At 48.8% G+C, this 15,338-nt stretch overlaps 1 protein-coding gene across 4 annotated transcripts; it reads left to right on the top strand.

Moving 5' to 3' along the window:
* Positions 1–8,878: 8,878 nt before the first annotated feature.
* Positions 8,879–15,086, top strand: SOCS2 (suppressor of cytokine signaling 2). Of its 4 annotated transcripts, none has more exons than XM_076007106.1 (3): positions 8,879–9,025; positions 11,501–11,861; positions 13,592–15,086. In XM_076007106.1, exons 2-3 carry the CDS (start codon positions 11,723–11,725, stop codon positions 14,047–14,049), a joined length of 597 nt encoding a protein of 198 aa, XP_075863221.1. In that variant the 5' UTR covers positions 8,879–9,025; positions 11,501–11,722; the 3' UTR covers positions 14,050–15,086. The 4 variants fall into 4 exon arrangements, with proteins under 4 accessions (XP_075863221.1, XP_012630724.1, XP_075863220.1 ...); XM_012775270.2 differs by lacking the exon at positions 8,879–9,025 and adding an exon at positions 9,827–10,054; XM_076007105.1 differs by lacking the exon at positions 8,879–9,025 and adding an exon at positions 10,497–10,699.
* The last annotated feature ends 252 nt before the right edge of the window (positions 15,087–15,338 follow it).

The raw sequence follows: 15,338 nt of genomic DNA, 5'->3' as shown, positions 1-15,338 counted from the left end.
TAGGCTTACAGGTGTGAGCCACCACGCTGTTACTGATTGATTTTGAATGCTGAACCAACCTTGCCTTCCTGGAATACACTAAAGTGAGTCATGATATATTACCCCTTTATATATTTCAGCATTCAGTTTGCTAATATTTTACGACTATGTTCATGAGAGATATTGGTCTGTAGATTTCTGTTGGTCTCTGGTGTCTAGAGAATGTTTGCCTCCTAATATGATTTGTTAAACGTCCCCTCATCTATTTATTTTTGGAAAAGTTTATGTAGGGTGGGCATTAATTCTCCATTAAGTGTTTGGTAGAATTCACCAATGAAGGCTTCTGAACCTGGAGTTTATTTCTTTAATAGATACAGGGCTATACAAGCTATCCATTTATTATTGAGTAAGCTTTGGTAGTTTGTGTTTTATTGTTGTTTATTTTTGTTTTGTTTTGTTTTTGAGACAGAGTCTCGATTTTGATGCCCAGGCTAGAGTGAGTGCCATGGCGTCAGCCTAGCTCACAGCAACCTCAAACTCCTGGTCTTAAGCAATCCTGCTGCCTCAGCCTCCCGAGTAGCTGGGACTATAGGCATGCACCACCATGCCCAGCTAATTTTTTCTATATATGTTAGTTGGCCAATTAATTTCTTTCTATTTATAGTAAAGATGGGGTCTTGCTCTTGTTCAGGCTGGTTTCAAACTCCTGACCTCGAACAATGCTCCCGTCTCGGCCTCCCATGTTTTATTGTTTCCTGGTGGTCTTTGTGTGAGATGTTGGCATATAACTATCCCCCCTCCTTTTTTTTGAGATAGAATCTTGTTCTGTCACCCAGGTAGGAGTGCAGTACACTCCATCACAACTCACTCACTGTAACTTTGAACTTCTGGGTTCAAACAATCCTCTCACCTCACCCTCCTGAGTAGCTAGGACTACAGGCACAAACCACCATACCTAGCTAATTTTCAAATCTTTTTGTACAGACAGGGTCTCACTATGTTGCCCAGGCTGATCTTGAACTCCTAGCCTCAAGCAATCCTCCTGTCTCAGCCCCAAAGTGCTGGGATTATAAGTGTGAGCCACAGTGCTCAGCTTATAGCTATCTTCTGATTTCCAATTGCTACAGTGATCATCTATTTATTTATTCACATAATCTATGCCATTGTTATTTTTGTCTGTTCAATGCCTGGAATCAACAGATCACGATACAATTAATCTGGTTGACCATGAACGTGCGGCAGGGAACTTGGTGGTTGTGGCAGAGTAGAAGCATTGTAGACGTTGGGCTAAAAATATTATGTTAAGAAAGACAAAGATTTGCCTGATGGCTGTGTCAGACAAATTTGCCTCTTTTAATTAGTATGAGTTTTTAAATGGGAGAAAATTTTTAAAAAAACAGTAACTGGTTTAGGGACATTCACAATAAAAAGTCTCCTTCCCAGCAAGCATTGAAAAAAATCCAAAGAGAAAATGGCAAGGCTTACTAGCATGATGTTCACAGAGTTATTTCTGAATAGAATTTCTTCTTCTTTTTTTTTGTATTTTAGAAGAAACAAAACTGGACTTGAGTGTTTCTTTTAGAATTGTTGGCATGTATTGAAATGCAACAATTTCTTGATTGGGAGTTTTTAAAAACAAAACAGAAAGAACCCAACCTTGTTCCTTAATTCTTTATCCCTGGCCTATGTTCAAATATTGTAAATAACCTTAGAGAATATTACAGGCACATTTGTTGGAATAGCACTCTCAGTGATTTGAAGGACCTACTTTAAAAGCAACTTGCCCTCCAAGATACTTTTTCACTTAAAATGTTACCTTTGTCTATATTAAACCTTATACTGTTTCCCTAAGGACAATTTGTTTACAAGTACAGAATAACCTACTTAATGTACTTTGGTTTAATTTACTTACAAGTGAAGTAGGTATTTTTTTCTACCATCAGCAAAGAGTCTCTCTAAGAATAAAATCAGGTATATGCTATAATACATTGGTGAGGAGAGATTAAAACCATCAGATAAAGGCAAACCGATGTTGTTATATTGCTTTCCTGTATGGTGCTAATTATAATTATAATTGTATTGTGCTAGGATAGCAGAAAAGGCCTGTGAGTGTGGACGGCTGGCCTTCCCACGTGGGATGTATACAGAGGTTGTCCTGCAGTTTGAGGAGGTAGCTACTGTTTGCAGAGCCTCCCTTTTGTGGCTCTGCCACATGCTTTGGCTAACGTTAGCCTCACCCATGATTGCCAATCTCCAGGTTGGTTCACTGGGTGCTGTTGCTTCTGAGAATTGTATGACTAAGCCAGGAGTGGTGTTTGTTGTTTACTGACAGGTATTTCTTCTGCCTGTTGTGCTCACCACATCATCACACCAGCCTTGACCTTTGTGAACAACTCCGGAAAGTCAAACACACCTACAAGCTGCCCAGGCTTAGGTCTAACAACATCACCAACTGCTCTTTGGAGGTCGTGGAACAGAAGTTGGAGGTGACTCAAGGGAGAAGGGAACTTAATAGCGCAACCAGTCCAAATTTTTCCCAACACTGATGAGAAAACAGAAATCCAGACAAGTTAAAGGGCTCCCTCAAGCTCCCCTCTTCTGTGAAACCTTTCCAGCCTTCCCAAGGTGCTTGAAGTGGTGCTTTCCGGCTGTTTGCAAAACATTCTGTGCATTCCCTCACAACTTTTCACCTTCTGTTAAGATGGCCTGTTGATGGTTTCTCTCTCACTAGACTGAGACCTCCTTAAGAGGAAGCCTGAGTCCCCCTCCTGCGTTGCACAAGGCCCGAACATTTTACATACTCAGTGCTATCTTATCTATTAGGTACTATTGTAGTGAAGTCAGGCTCATGGAGATTTAGGAGAAACTTCTAGAAAGCCCAGCTCCTCTTGGTGGCAGACCAGAGACTGAAGGGTAAGCCAAAGAGTAAGCTGAGAAGTACATGTAAGCAGAGGAAGATGAAAAAGTTAAGTGGGTCGAGGCCAGAAAGGTGGTGGTAAAAGTGTTTCCTCATTTATAGACGCATTCAATTCATTCATTCATTCGAGAACTTTATATTGGGTGCCTACCAGGGCCAGGAGCTGTTTTAGGCACTGGGGAGATAGTAGTGAATATAACCAAGTCACTGCTATTTCCAAGTGGGAAAAATACAATAAACAAATAGCAAATAGCCATTATAATGTCAGGTAGTGGTAAAGTGTTAGGATGAAAATTAAAGCAGGAGGAAGAAATGGTTACTGGCAGTGGGAAGGAAAACCCTCTCTGAGCAAGGACATGAATGAAGTGAGGAAGCAACAGCATGAGAAATGGGATCAAGGAAGTGATACATATCTTTTTTTCTTTCTTTCTTTTCTTTTTTTTTCTTTCTTTCTTTCTTTCTTTCTTTCTTTCTTTCTTTCTTTCTTTCTTTCTTTCTTTCTTTCTTTCTTTTTTTTTTTTGACAGAGTCTCTCTCTATTGCCCAGGCTGGAATGCAGTGGCATCATCATAGCTCACTGCAGTCTCAAACTCCTGGGCTCAAGCCATCCTCCTGCCTCAGCTTCCTGAATACCTGGGACTACAGGCTACTACAGGTTATATGGACTATAGGCAACATGGTGTGCTGACAATACCTGGCTAATTTTTCTATTTTTTGTAGAAATGGGGTCTTGCTATGTTGCTCAGGCTGGTCTCCAACTCTTGGCTTCAAGCCATCCTCCTGCCTGTGCCTCCCAAAGTGCTGGGACTATAGGTATGTGCCACAATGCCGGCTAATTTTTTAACTTCATAGAAATGGGGTCTTGCTATGTTGCTCAGGCTGGTCTCGAACTCCTGGGCTCAAGTGGTCCTCCCACCTCAGCCTCCCAAAGTGCTGGGCTTACAGGCATGAGCCACCATGCCCTGCCCAGATCTTAAGGTTGGTTAAGAGAAAGCAGAAATCCGGATCTTGTTGGGGGTGAAATCTCTAACACTCTGGAGGAGTCACACACAGTCCTCATAGACAGGTGCTTTGTAACTTCTGGTCTGTAGGTTTTACCAGAATTTCTAAGAGGTCTGTGACCTAAATAGCATTGACAACCACTGTCCTAGAACATGACTCCCCTCCATTCTGTGGGTGGGAAGACCAAGGGTGTGGGCATTAATGATGTTCCCCAGCCCTGGAAGTATGGGGGAAACCATCTACCTCACTTATGCCTGTCCCCACCCCTGACCCAGAGCACTAAGCCAGTAGTAGCATCTACTCCTCTCCCTCTTCCTGTGCCCACCAGTGAGTGTCCCCCATCATGGGGATGCAGCCAAGCAGGGCATTGTAGAAGGGAATTTGTGCTGAGAAGCACCAGATGAAAAGTAGTGGATGCTCATTAAAGTGGAAGGCATCCTCTTCTTCCTCTTCTCAATTCACATGCTGTCCCCTCCCCTAAACGCCTCCACACCCAAGACCCTGCACCCAGGGAGAATGTCTTTGACCACAAGTTACAGAAACCCAAATCAAAACAGGTCAGGAAAAAATGAACTCATTAGCTCCTGTGTCTGAGAAACCCAAGGGTCATACAGCTTCCAGCACGTTGCAGTCAAATGCTCAGGAATGTCTTCCTCTGGCTCAAACCTCAGCTGGGCTTTCTCTGCAGCCTTTGTTCTTTGACAGGCTCCCTGCCCGTGGTGGAAAAGTTGACTCACATGGTCATTACTGCTCGTGGGAAGGGGAGAGACTGCTTCTCTTGCAGTGTTTACATCAAATCCTGAAAAGAATAATCTGGTAGGCCCTGCTGGGGCTGTGATACTGGGCAAACCCTGTGTCCGTGGGCACGAGGCACTCCCACTGGCTCGCCTGGGTCACATGCTCTCCAGAAGTGTCGGTCCGAACCACAGAGAGTAGAGAGGATTGTGTATGTGTGTGTGGTGGTGGCAGAGAGATGACAAACTCCAAAAGGAAGGGATGGTGGACACTTTTAAAGTGTATCCTTGGGGGCATGGGCAATATATGTAACCTTAACACTTGTACCCCCACAATACTCTAAAATAAAAAAAATTGGATAAGCACTAAAAATAATAATAAAAAATAAACAGGTTAAAAGAATTCAAGAAAATTGAGGGATATTCTATAACTGGCCTGCACTCTTCAAATTCTTCAATATGCAGAGACAAAGAAAGGCTAAGAAACTGTCCCAGATTAAGGAAGATTAGGACTAAAGATATGTGATAACTAAACATAAAATATGTGATCCGGGACAGGAAAAAAAACAATTCTGTGAAGCACATTGGAGACAATTGATGAAACTGAAATATGAAGCATCAATTAGATAAAAGCATTATATCATTAAACTCTCCTTTTTGATAATTGAAAAAAAAAAGTGTACCTTCTGCCCACAAGCATGTCAAACACAGTCAACAAAGATTGCTCCTCTGTCCCCCAAACCCAAACTAAAAAACCCTCCCGGCAACTTGGCAGCAGCTCAGTGTGGAGTACTTGTCAATTCTGGTATTAGAACATCCGCCTTGCAAAACCGAAAACGTCCAGTTCTGGTTTGGCACACAGAGGAGATTTTCAAGCTTCGGCAACTCCTCAATGCAAGCAATCGAAGAACTTCCCCAGCTGAGTGAAAATCCTCCTCCCTTCCTGCTTCGTGTAGAAAGACAGTTCCCTGCAGGCAGGAACCTGCCCCACTGAAGAGACATGTCCCTGAAAAATCTAGGAACAAATGGAATCCCTTTGACACCCTACATGTTTGAAAGCTAAAGGGAGCGAGCTCCAGGGAAATGACTAGGTGAAGTTCTCAGGCAGCCACTGGAGTAGGGTGGGGAGATGGGTAAGTTTCCTATAGGCAGATGTAAGACAATCTTATCCATAAGGGAGAAAAATCCTAACTGAGAGTAAAAGGATGACAGCTGAATTAACAGTTAATCTTTATTAACTATCTTACCAAATGCCAAAGCACTTTTCATAGTTTATCTGATTTAATTCCCTTGGATGTGGGTGTGGAGGCATTTAGGGGAGGGGACAGCATGTGAATTGAGAAGAGGAAGAAGAGGATACCTTCCACTTTAATGAGCAATAGCCCTTTAAGGTAGGTACTATTACTACCTCCATAGGAGGCTAAATAACTTGCCAAATATCACATTTAAAGCAAGTGGTGGCAAAGTGAGAATTCATACCTGAGCAGTTTAACTCGAAAGCCAGGGTGCTGATTCATTCATTCTTCATTCATCCAATGACTATGTTGAATGCCTGCTACACTCTGGGACTCGTTCAAGCTAAAATATAGCTGTGCACAAGGCAAGTACAAATACACGAAACTTACATTCTAGCGTGTGTGTGGGGGGAAGGATAGCAAGTCGGACAAATAAATAAAACATAAACGAGGTTAGACAGTGATCAGAGTTAAGGGAGAAACTAGAGCAGGGAAGAAAGAGAATTATGTAGGTGGGGAGGTCAATTCTGAATGGGGTCATGAGGCAAGGTCTTGCTAAGAAGGTGGCAGGAAATAAAGATGGGAGGAAATGAGGAAGCAAACCGTGTGGCTGTCTGGAGGAAGAGCACGAGAGGTAAAGGGGACAGCAAATACAAAGGCCTTGAGGAAGGAGCAAGGGTGGTATATTCTAGAATTAACAAGAAGTCCAGAATAACATGAGCAGAGTGATTAAGGAACAGAGAAGGGGGAATGAGATCAGAGAGGTAAATGGAACTGGGTTGCATAGGGCCTTGCAAGTGGCTATTAGGGTTTTTCCTTTTCTCAGGTGTGACGCAGACATCTTGGAGCAGAGGAGGGACACGAAATGATTTACTATAGTTTAGACAGAATCACTCTTACTACTCTTAGAGGAGCAAGGAGGGCCATTGAAGAGGCTGCTGCAGGAATCCCAGCAGAGATGAGGGTAACTTGAACTGACAGGCTGTGGACATGTGGCAAGCACTTCAATTCTGGGTTTATTGTGAAATCAGAGTCAAAATACTGGCTGACAGGTAGGACGTGACTAAGACAGTGATGGCTCTAAGGCTTTGGCCCGAGCAAATGAAGACTGGCGTGGACATTTTCAGAAATGCGCAGGGGAAGAGTGCAGGAAAAATGGTCTTTTGTTTTGTTTTTGTCTTAAGGGGGAGGGAATATCAGGTCTCAGTTTGGGATATATTACAGATGCCTCAGACGGCTGAAAGGTGATGCTGAGTATAAGCCCTATAAACTATGCCCACTGCCTTAAAGTAAGTGAAGACATTGACCCAGATGCAACTCTGGAAAAATGACGACTATCAAAAATACTGGAACCAATTTTGAGCTCATGGAAGTAGAGTTGAATTGCAGGTATTGGAAGTGATGGATATATTAATTTCCCTGATTTGATCACTTTACATTATATGCATGTATTGAAATGTCACCCTGCATCCCATAAATATGTACAATTGTTACGTATCAACTAAAACTAAAAGGGAAAAATATTGGACTAGTATTAAGGAAAATAAAAATATTAAATTTTTTTAGGGTCTTGCTATGTTGTCCAGACTGGTCTCAAACTCCTGGCCTAAAGTGATCCTCTTACCTCAAGGAAGGTCAAATTTAAAAATTCTCCCATATCCTGTCACCTTACTAAAAACAGCTGCTTTCATTTCTTCACATTTACTTCTGTTTTTGCCCACATGCATACATAATCTTATAATGTAATCACAGTTCAGATATAATTTCATATTCTACTTTTTTTCCCACTTAACATGACCCCAGAAATATCTTCCTACATGGCTGCAGTATGTGATTCTTGAGGATCAAAAAGGCCGACAAAATGCTAGGCATTGCTGAGAAACATTTTAGAAACAAAAGTCAAAAATCCTACTTTGATACAAGCTTGGTCCCCCTCTAGCTGGCATTGTGCTTACTGTAATTTTCACGGACAATGATTCTCTGTGGAGGTGACTCTGAGCTAGGACCTGAACGATGAGAGCCAGCCCTGCACCCCATCTAGGGAAGGACATCCTAGAAAGAGGAAATAGCATGCGCAAAGGCAACAGGAAAGCCCATAAAAAAGAGTTGGTGGAAGATTCATTTCAACCAGCAATTACATAGAAACTAAATTTATCTTTGTACCAATTTTAAGAATACCTTTTAATTTAAACTACAGAGCACGGGTACACCCTTCTTCTAGGATTCTCTACCAAAGAAGGAGAGGCCTCATAGAATAGATGGTAGTGAACCCTAGTGACATAGCTGTTCTTAAACGTTTGGGACCTCAGATTACTCACAAACTCCACATGGAACCTGATTGGTTAATTTATCTCAGTCCCTCAGCCAGAACCTGAGTCTAGTTCTTATTGTTATAGAAAAGCCCAGAGGTCCAAAGAGGGTAAATGACTTGTGCAAAATTATTCAACTACTTTGTTTAGGGTTTTAACTAGGGTTCCATTAGCCCCACCCTCCCCATCAAAGGCTCCAAAAAACATAAATGATTCCGTGCACACGACTCCATCGGTAACGAAGCCCTTAGCTGGGAAATGCCCCTCTTCCGGACTCACCAGCTTATCATGTGCATAGAATTATTTACTCAAAAGCAGGAAAATCACTGGGAAAACCATTGGTCCCCGGCTCCCGCGTCCAGGCAGCGAGCTAGTCCACGCTTCCTCCGGGAGCCGGCAGGGGGGGCACCAGGCGAGCTTTGCAAGCCGCGCCTCCGTCGCACCCCTCCCCCTCCCCGCCCAACTTCCCCATCGCCACGGCTTCAACTAAAAGTGGCCATTGACCTTTCAAGCTTTTGAGCAGTGATGCAATCGAATAGTATTTCAAAGAAAAATTGTTATCAAAATTTGGGGTCCGGTGTTCCCACGAGTGTTAATGGTTTTGAAAAAGTAGGTCACATTTAAAGTAGGTCGCATCTCAGGGGCGGGCGTGCAAGCAAGGAGATGAGTTTCCACTGAGGCCAGGTAGCCTCCAACGGGGTAGGAGGTGAGAGTTCCCGGGTGAGGAAGAGGTGCCCAGATCCTTCCGAATTCCCGGCCCCGGGGCGCCAGCCTTGCAGGGAACCGCAGAGACCGGCGCTCTCCGGGCTGCGGGCACCGAGGCCGCCACCTGGCACCTCCAGGCGCGCAGGTAAGGGCGACCACTCGGCAGCCGGCGCTAGTGTGTTCACAGGAGACGCTGGAGCCCAGAGGAGGAGGAGGAAGGGAGGAGCCGGTTAGGGCTGGTGCGGGTGACAGCAAGCCGGAGCGCCAGGGGGAGGGGACTGAGGGCCGCCAGCGCCGCTTAAGGAGGCGCTGCTCTCCGGCTCTGCCTTCTAGGACCCGGCCCAGGGGACTGCCTCGGGCCCGCTCCCTCCGGGCCCGGGCGTGGGTCCCCGGACTCAGCAGGGCGTCCCCACCCCACCAATGTGTCTTAGAGTCGGAGGAGCCGGTTTCCGAGGACTGCACCCCCCCAGTCTTTCCTGCACCCCCCCCACAAAATGCGCGGCCTGCAGTGTCGCGTGCGGGCGGCGCGGAGGGAGGAAAAGAGGCACCCACGCCTCGCGGGGCTCCAAGGGGCAAGGATGGCCATTATTCGCCGGACCCGGGTGCTCAGGTGGCAGCGGCGGGGGCAGGCTCCAGCCGCCCAAACGGCGTTGGCTGTGCCGGGGGCTTCTCCCGCTTGCCCCCCAGCACCCCGGGGCGGGGGTCAGAGGAGGGCGGAGTCCCAGGCGTCCACACCGCTGGGTCCACACCGCTGGGCCCGCACCCGAGCGCTCCCAGCCCGTCTTCCGTGCAGCCGGCGTATTAGCGCCCGAGCCTCTTTAAAGCGGTAGCGGGGGCCGCGGTCACGTGAGGCGGATTCCTGGAAAGTTCCTGGAAAGCGGCCTCCGCAGCAGCCGGGAGGGGCGCGCCGGGAGCGCGGCCGGGGGAGGGAGGCGGGGAGCGAGGGAGGCGCGTCGGGCTGGGAAGTCGCGCGCACACACTGCTCCGGGGACAGACGTTTAACTCTTGCCAAGTCTCGCCGCCGCCGCGGCTCGCGGGCCTTGGGCTTCCCCGGAAGCATGAGCCCTCTCGCCCGCAGCCGCCGGCGCTGCGTGGGCCGCGGACCGTGCGCGCCGGGGCCCCGGGCGCGCAGCCTCAGGATCCCCAGCGCCCGCAGCTCGGGCGCCCGCGGCAGGTACCGGAGCGGGGACCCCGAAGGCTCCGCCCGGAGGAGAGTCGCTGGGGAGGGCGGCGGGGCGCGGCCGCGTGCGCCGGCGGGCGGCGGGCGGCCTGGGCTTCCGCAGCTTGGAGCGCCGCGGGAGAGGTCCGAGCCGCGGCGGGGCGCCGCCGCCGGGCGTTACCGCCTGCTTTCTCCGGTTCCTTCTCGGCGTCGGGAATTCTCCGGAGTCCCCCCCCCTGCCATTCAAATTAATAATCCCAATAACCTGATCTCCCGCTCCTCCCCACCGACCTGCCTCCCGCCCTCGCTCCTTCCTCCCTCCCTCTCTCCTTCCCATCTCCTAGGTCGCAGCAGGAGGGGAACCCGGCGACTGCTCCGGGGTGGGGTGTGTCGGGGAGTCGGAGCCCGGAGAGGGCGTCGGAGCTTGGGGGTGGGTGTTGAGGCAACGATCCCGGGGCTTTTGTCTGTCCTCTGCGCAGAGAACTCCGGCCCCTGCCGTCGAGCGCAGGGCCGGTCGCATCCCCTGGCATCTCGCTCCCATATTAAACGTCAACAGGGGACACTCGGGCAGACACCCCTCCTCTCCTGGGCCCCTCCCGGTCCCCCGCCCCATGTCCGCTGGGGAGGCTGCCTGGTGCGGAGGCGGCGGCCGCGGCCGAGGTAAGGGCTCGCTGCTCATTATTTGCGCGTCCCTCCGCACTCGCTGCCGCCGCTTGGCCCCGGCCTGGGCTCCGAGTCCCCGCGAGGGCTGCGCGCGCTGGCCGATTCCTCGACAGCGCCTGTGGCGGCGAGAGTAGCTGCAGCCAGCCGGGTCCGGGAGCCATCCCCGCGGCGCCCCGCGCCCCGCCCCGCCCCGCGCGGGCACCGGGAAGCTGGGGGAGGGGAGCAGGCGGCCTCTGGCGGGGGATGCCGCAGCTCAGGCACCTCTGCACCCCGCGCTGGCTGCTCGGGCCCTGGGAGCTCCGCGACGCTTTAGGGCGGAGAACTAAGTTTGTGCTGGTGCTTGCTCCCAGGGGCCCTCGGGCTGCGCTGGGTTTGAAATGGGAGTGCCAATTTGGGACTCTCTACTGTTCTTCCTTTTAAAATTTTTCTGCTTGTCCTTGACAAGGGCCTATTCCCACCGGACCCGCAGGTGACTACTTGCTCTTCCTAGGCTGTCCTTCTGGGATTTCAGCGAGCAGCCCTGGGCTAGAAGACACCCCCGTTCACCCTCATCCTGTCTAGTTCCTCCCCACCCCTAAAGCTCCCGGGTCAACTCTTGAATCTTGGATCCCTCCTCTCTCTTTATCCTTTCTCTAGAGCTGGGCCAGGGCGGTAACTGGATGCTTGGGGTTAAATGGTGCCGGAGCAAAGAGGCGGAGAAGTCCCTGGGATTTTCCACGTCTCTGTTTCCCCACCCCCACCCCAGCCGCAGGGGTCCAGTTAGGACTGACCCAACCCCCCCCCACTTTCTCTTTGCAGGCGATCTCTGGGTGACCACGTCTGCGAGGGACTTTGCTATCCGTCTGCCAGGACCTGGGGAGAAAGAACCGGCAGCTCCCTATCCCTTCCCCCTCTGCCAGCATTTTGGGCACCCCGCAGGGACTCATTTTGGGGTTCCCACTGACTTCCAGGAAGGACGGGAGTCCTTCTGTGACCCCATCTCGGGCCGCCACCTGTCTTTGCCGCAGTGACCCTTCTCCCATGACCCTGCGGTGCCTTGAGTCCTCCGGGAATGGCGCGGACGGCACGCGGAGCCAGTGGGGGACCGCGGGGTCAGCAGAGGAGCCCTCCCCGGAGGCGGCGCGTCTGGCGAAGGCCCTGCGGGAGCTCGGGCAAACAGGTAGGGAGCAGAGCGGCCGCCACGCGTGCGGGAGGGGCGCCAGCCCAAAGACGCGGCTGGGGGCTGCGCCGGCGGGGAACAGAGCTGGGACGTGTGCCCGAGGTGGGAAACAAGGAATGGGGTGGAAACGCGTCCCCTCGCTTCCCGTCCTCGATCCGGGGCGGGGAGGGTGGGGAGAGACCGCGCGGAGGACGCCCGCAGGGCCCTGGAACCTTGGGAATGCGAAAGGAAAGTGGTTCTCGGGGGTCCCTGAGGCCTGGGAGAAGGCAGAGCGCGAGAAGGGCTTCTTGGAAATAGCCTCTTAGCGTGCTGGAACCTTTACTCTTTGCCGCGGCTTCTCAGGGTTAGGCGCTGGAGCTCGAACCCTGGCCGGGGAACGCGCCCGGCGCCTCCCGTCGCGCGGGGTGCACGGGCAGCAAGTGGACGCGGCGCTCCCCGCAGCCCCAGCCGCATCCGGCTCCCGGGCGGAGCCGCGGCCGCAGCCGGGACCCTGGCGGCCGCGTCCGTGGACGGCCTGCCTGCCGCGAGGGCGGGTGCCCGGGGCCGGGCGGAGCGCGGCGGCGAAGCCCCCGCCGAGTGCGGCTCCCGGCGGCGGCGCGCCCGGGCTACGGCTTGTTTCGAGTGCAGTCAGGCGCTTCGCGCGTCTCGCTCTCGTCCCTCGGCATTTGAAAGAGGAAAACAAAAAAAAAAAATTTAAGTATCTGGCAAATCATTTTAGCTTTCAAAATCTGGATCCTAAAAGCTTGCGTTTGAGGCAAAGTTGAAGTTGCGATAGCAACAGCGGGAGGGCGAGGGAAAAGTTCCCTGGCCGGCGGTTCCGGGCTTCCCCGGCGGCCCACTGGCTTTGCCTCCGCCGGGGGGACCGGCAGATTGCAAGTATCCAGGGACTTGCGGATTGCAAGTATCCCGGTCAATTGGGTTGGGGGCGGGAAGCACCGTGTCCAAACTTGGTAAATGCAGAATGTCTTTGAGTCTCTTTTGAAAACCGGATGGGCCGTGGAGCTGGTGCCGGCCAGTCAAATGGAGATTCTGGGGGAGACCGACAGATTGAATTTGGATTAGGGCAAAGTCCAAAAAGTTTAGAAAAGATTGTAAACTTGAATTACTTATTATCCACTGGGCTTCCCATTTCTGAATGACTGATAAGGTAGTTGTAATCAAAGCAGCTAACAAGCTATTGTGCTAGAGCTATATACTTCTAAAACAGATAGCTGTGCTTTCTAGAGCTTTGGACAGAGAGATGCAGCTGATAGCAAATGCTTTTGGGGAAGGGGCTGGGGGACACCAACCATCCAAAAAAGTAACTTCTGTTTTTATTCTTTTGGAATTACTAAAGTTGGATTTTCCACTTTTTTAAGGGCATGGCTTTTATTTCTAATTTACTTACATCTTTATTTCGTGCTAAAAGCATCGTGTTTTGCCAGCCATCATGTCATATTGCAAATATTCTTTTGGTTCGTTAGAAGAAAATCTTAAGATAGTTTAAACAAGAGCTACAGAAAGTTATTTTTAAAAAAATAAAGAAAACTGGCCCACAGTTTGTGTTCATAAAATGGACCCAAATTTTCATTAAATTCCTACTGAAAGTATTTGTGGTGGCCCCTGGTAAACTTTTATACACCTCTTTTTTAGAGCTAGAAAAGTTATTGCCAAGTATTTGCCCCATTCTAAAAATTCTTATAATAACTATTTTACCCTCTTTTCTTTTTCTTTTTGAACAAAAACCCCAGGATGGTACTGGGGAAGTATGACTGTTAATGAAGCCAAAGAGAAATTAAAAGAGGCACCAGAAGGAACTTTCTTGATTAGAGATAGCTCGCACTCAGACTACCTACTAACAATATCTGTTAAAACATCAGCCGGACCAACTAATCTGCGGATTGAATATCAAGATGGGAAATTCAGATTGGACTCTATCATATGTGTCAAGTCCAAGCTTAAACAATTTGACAGTGTGGTTCATCTGATCGACTACTATGTTCAGATGTGCAAGGATAAGCGGACGGGCCCAGAAGCCCCCCGGAATGGCACTGTTCACCTTTACCTGACCAAACCGCTCTACACGTCAGCGCCACCTCTGCAGCATCTCTGTAGACTCACCATTAACAAATGCACCGGCACCATCTGGGGATTGCCTTTACCAACAAGACTAAAAGATTACTTGGAAGAATATAAATTCCAGGTATAAGCGTTTCTCTTTTTCTAAACATGCCTCACGTAGAGTATCTCCGAATGCAGCTATATGTAAAAGAGAACCAAAACTTGAGTGGACTGCTCTGGATGACTACACGGAATCCTTTCTAAGAACAGCTGAAGTCAATTTAATTTAAATGTGTGCCGAGGTAGCTAGGTATTTAAAGCCCCCCCTCCCCCTCCCCAGATATTTTCACCAGAGGGATGTTTCCCTTCCTAAGGCTGACTGAGACCAGTTGTTGTTTTAAATGAAAAATAAAATGTCCCAAGTCAAGGCTGAAGGAGCATTTATCAGAATGCCTTGCCTTCCTGAGGTTCCTTTCCATTAGGTCAAAGGTCCAAGCTCTAGTAGTAAAGAGCTGCACCTAGCAGTACTGAAGAAGTGGAAGGAACTAAGCTGACACAGGCGTAACTTCAATTTTATGTGCTTGGTGATCAGAATCTACTTTAGGACAGTTTATATTTTGCATTCTGATGTACCTAGGAGTTTTGTTAAACAGATCATGTGTGTGAGTATTTATCCTTTATTTTATGCAATTAACCAAATCAACCAAAAAAGTGACCACGAAATCCTGTATTTGTCTTACTACATGTATGAACTCTCTCATGTGAATGAGTACTGTAGTAATCCATTTTAAGGGAGCCTTACTTCAGAAATATTTCAAACTGGTGCAAATAGAAAAGACTTTTTTCTTTTCCTTTAAGGCTAAAGACAAGAATGTCATGCTATACAGGTGCAACTCAATCTCTGTTAATAAAAACCAGTGTAGATATAGACATTTTACCATTTAAAGTAGCTGTGTCCCAACCTGTAGCCATTCGTTTTTTGGAAATGGCTTTAGAAATTTCCAGGTTGCCCTTGAATTGTCTAACCATGGACATTAGCAGATGTCTCCCTTCTACCATGTAGAATACTTTGACTTAATTTTCTTCCAGATATAGGGGGATACCTGCCTGTTTTTCCAAGTGTTTATTTACTGCTGTTATTATTTGATTAGAATGTATTAAATAAAAAAAACTTGACTTTTACAAGTTGCACTTATTACTTTGAGTTGTAGAGGACATTACATTTCCATGGTAATAGAGGTTTGCCATAAAAACTTATGTCAAGTAAAGTAAGCCAAGTATTCAGCAAGAGGTAGAACATTACTTGTCCTTCTCTGAAGTTATGGGCCGCACCTGCCCTTTGCATTTTGGAAAGCATGGTTTGGAAACTACAAGAATTGCCAAGTGGCCTGGTCTTACACAGTTTGAGTAGGCGTTACATTAATGCCCTTTGTGTTT

Source organism: Microcebus murinus, chromosome 10 (genome assembly GCF_040939455.1).
Source record: "Microcebus murinus isolate Inina chromosome 10, M.murinus_Inina_mat1.0, whole genome shotgun sequence".
NCBI classification, from domain to species: domain Eukaryota; kingdom Metazoa; phylum Chordata; class Mammalia; order Primates; family Cheirogaleidae; genus Microcebus; species Microcebus murinus.
Note: the sequence above shows the minus strand (reverse complement) of the source record. Positions and strands in the feature narration are given on the sequence as shown.

Coding starts and splice junctions, on each gene's coding strand:
- SOCS2 (XM_076007106.1), top strand. CDS start 11,723: ATGACCCTGCGGTGCCTTGAGTCCTCCGGGAATGGCGCGGACGGCACG. Junction 11,862..13,591: donor GCGGGAGCTCGGGCAAACAG/GTAGGGAGCAGA, acceptor CAAAAACCCCAG/GATGGTACTGGGGAAGTATG.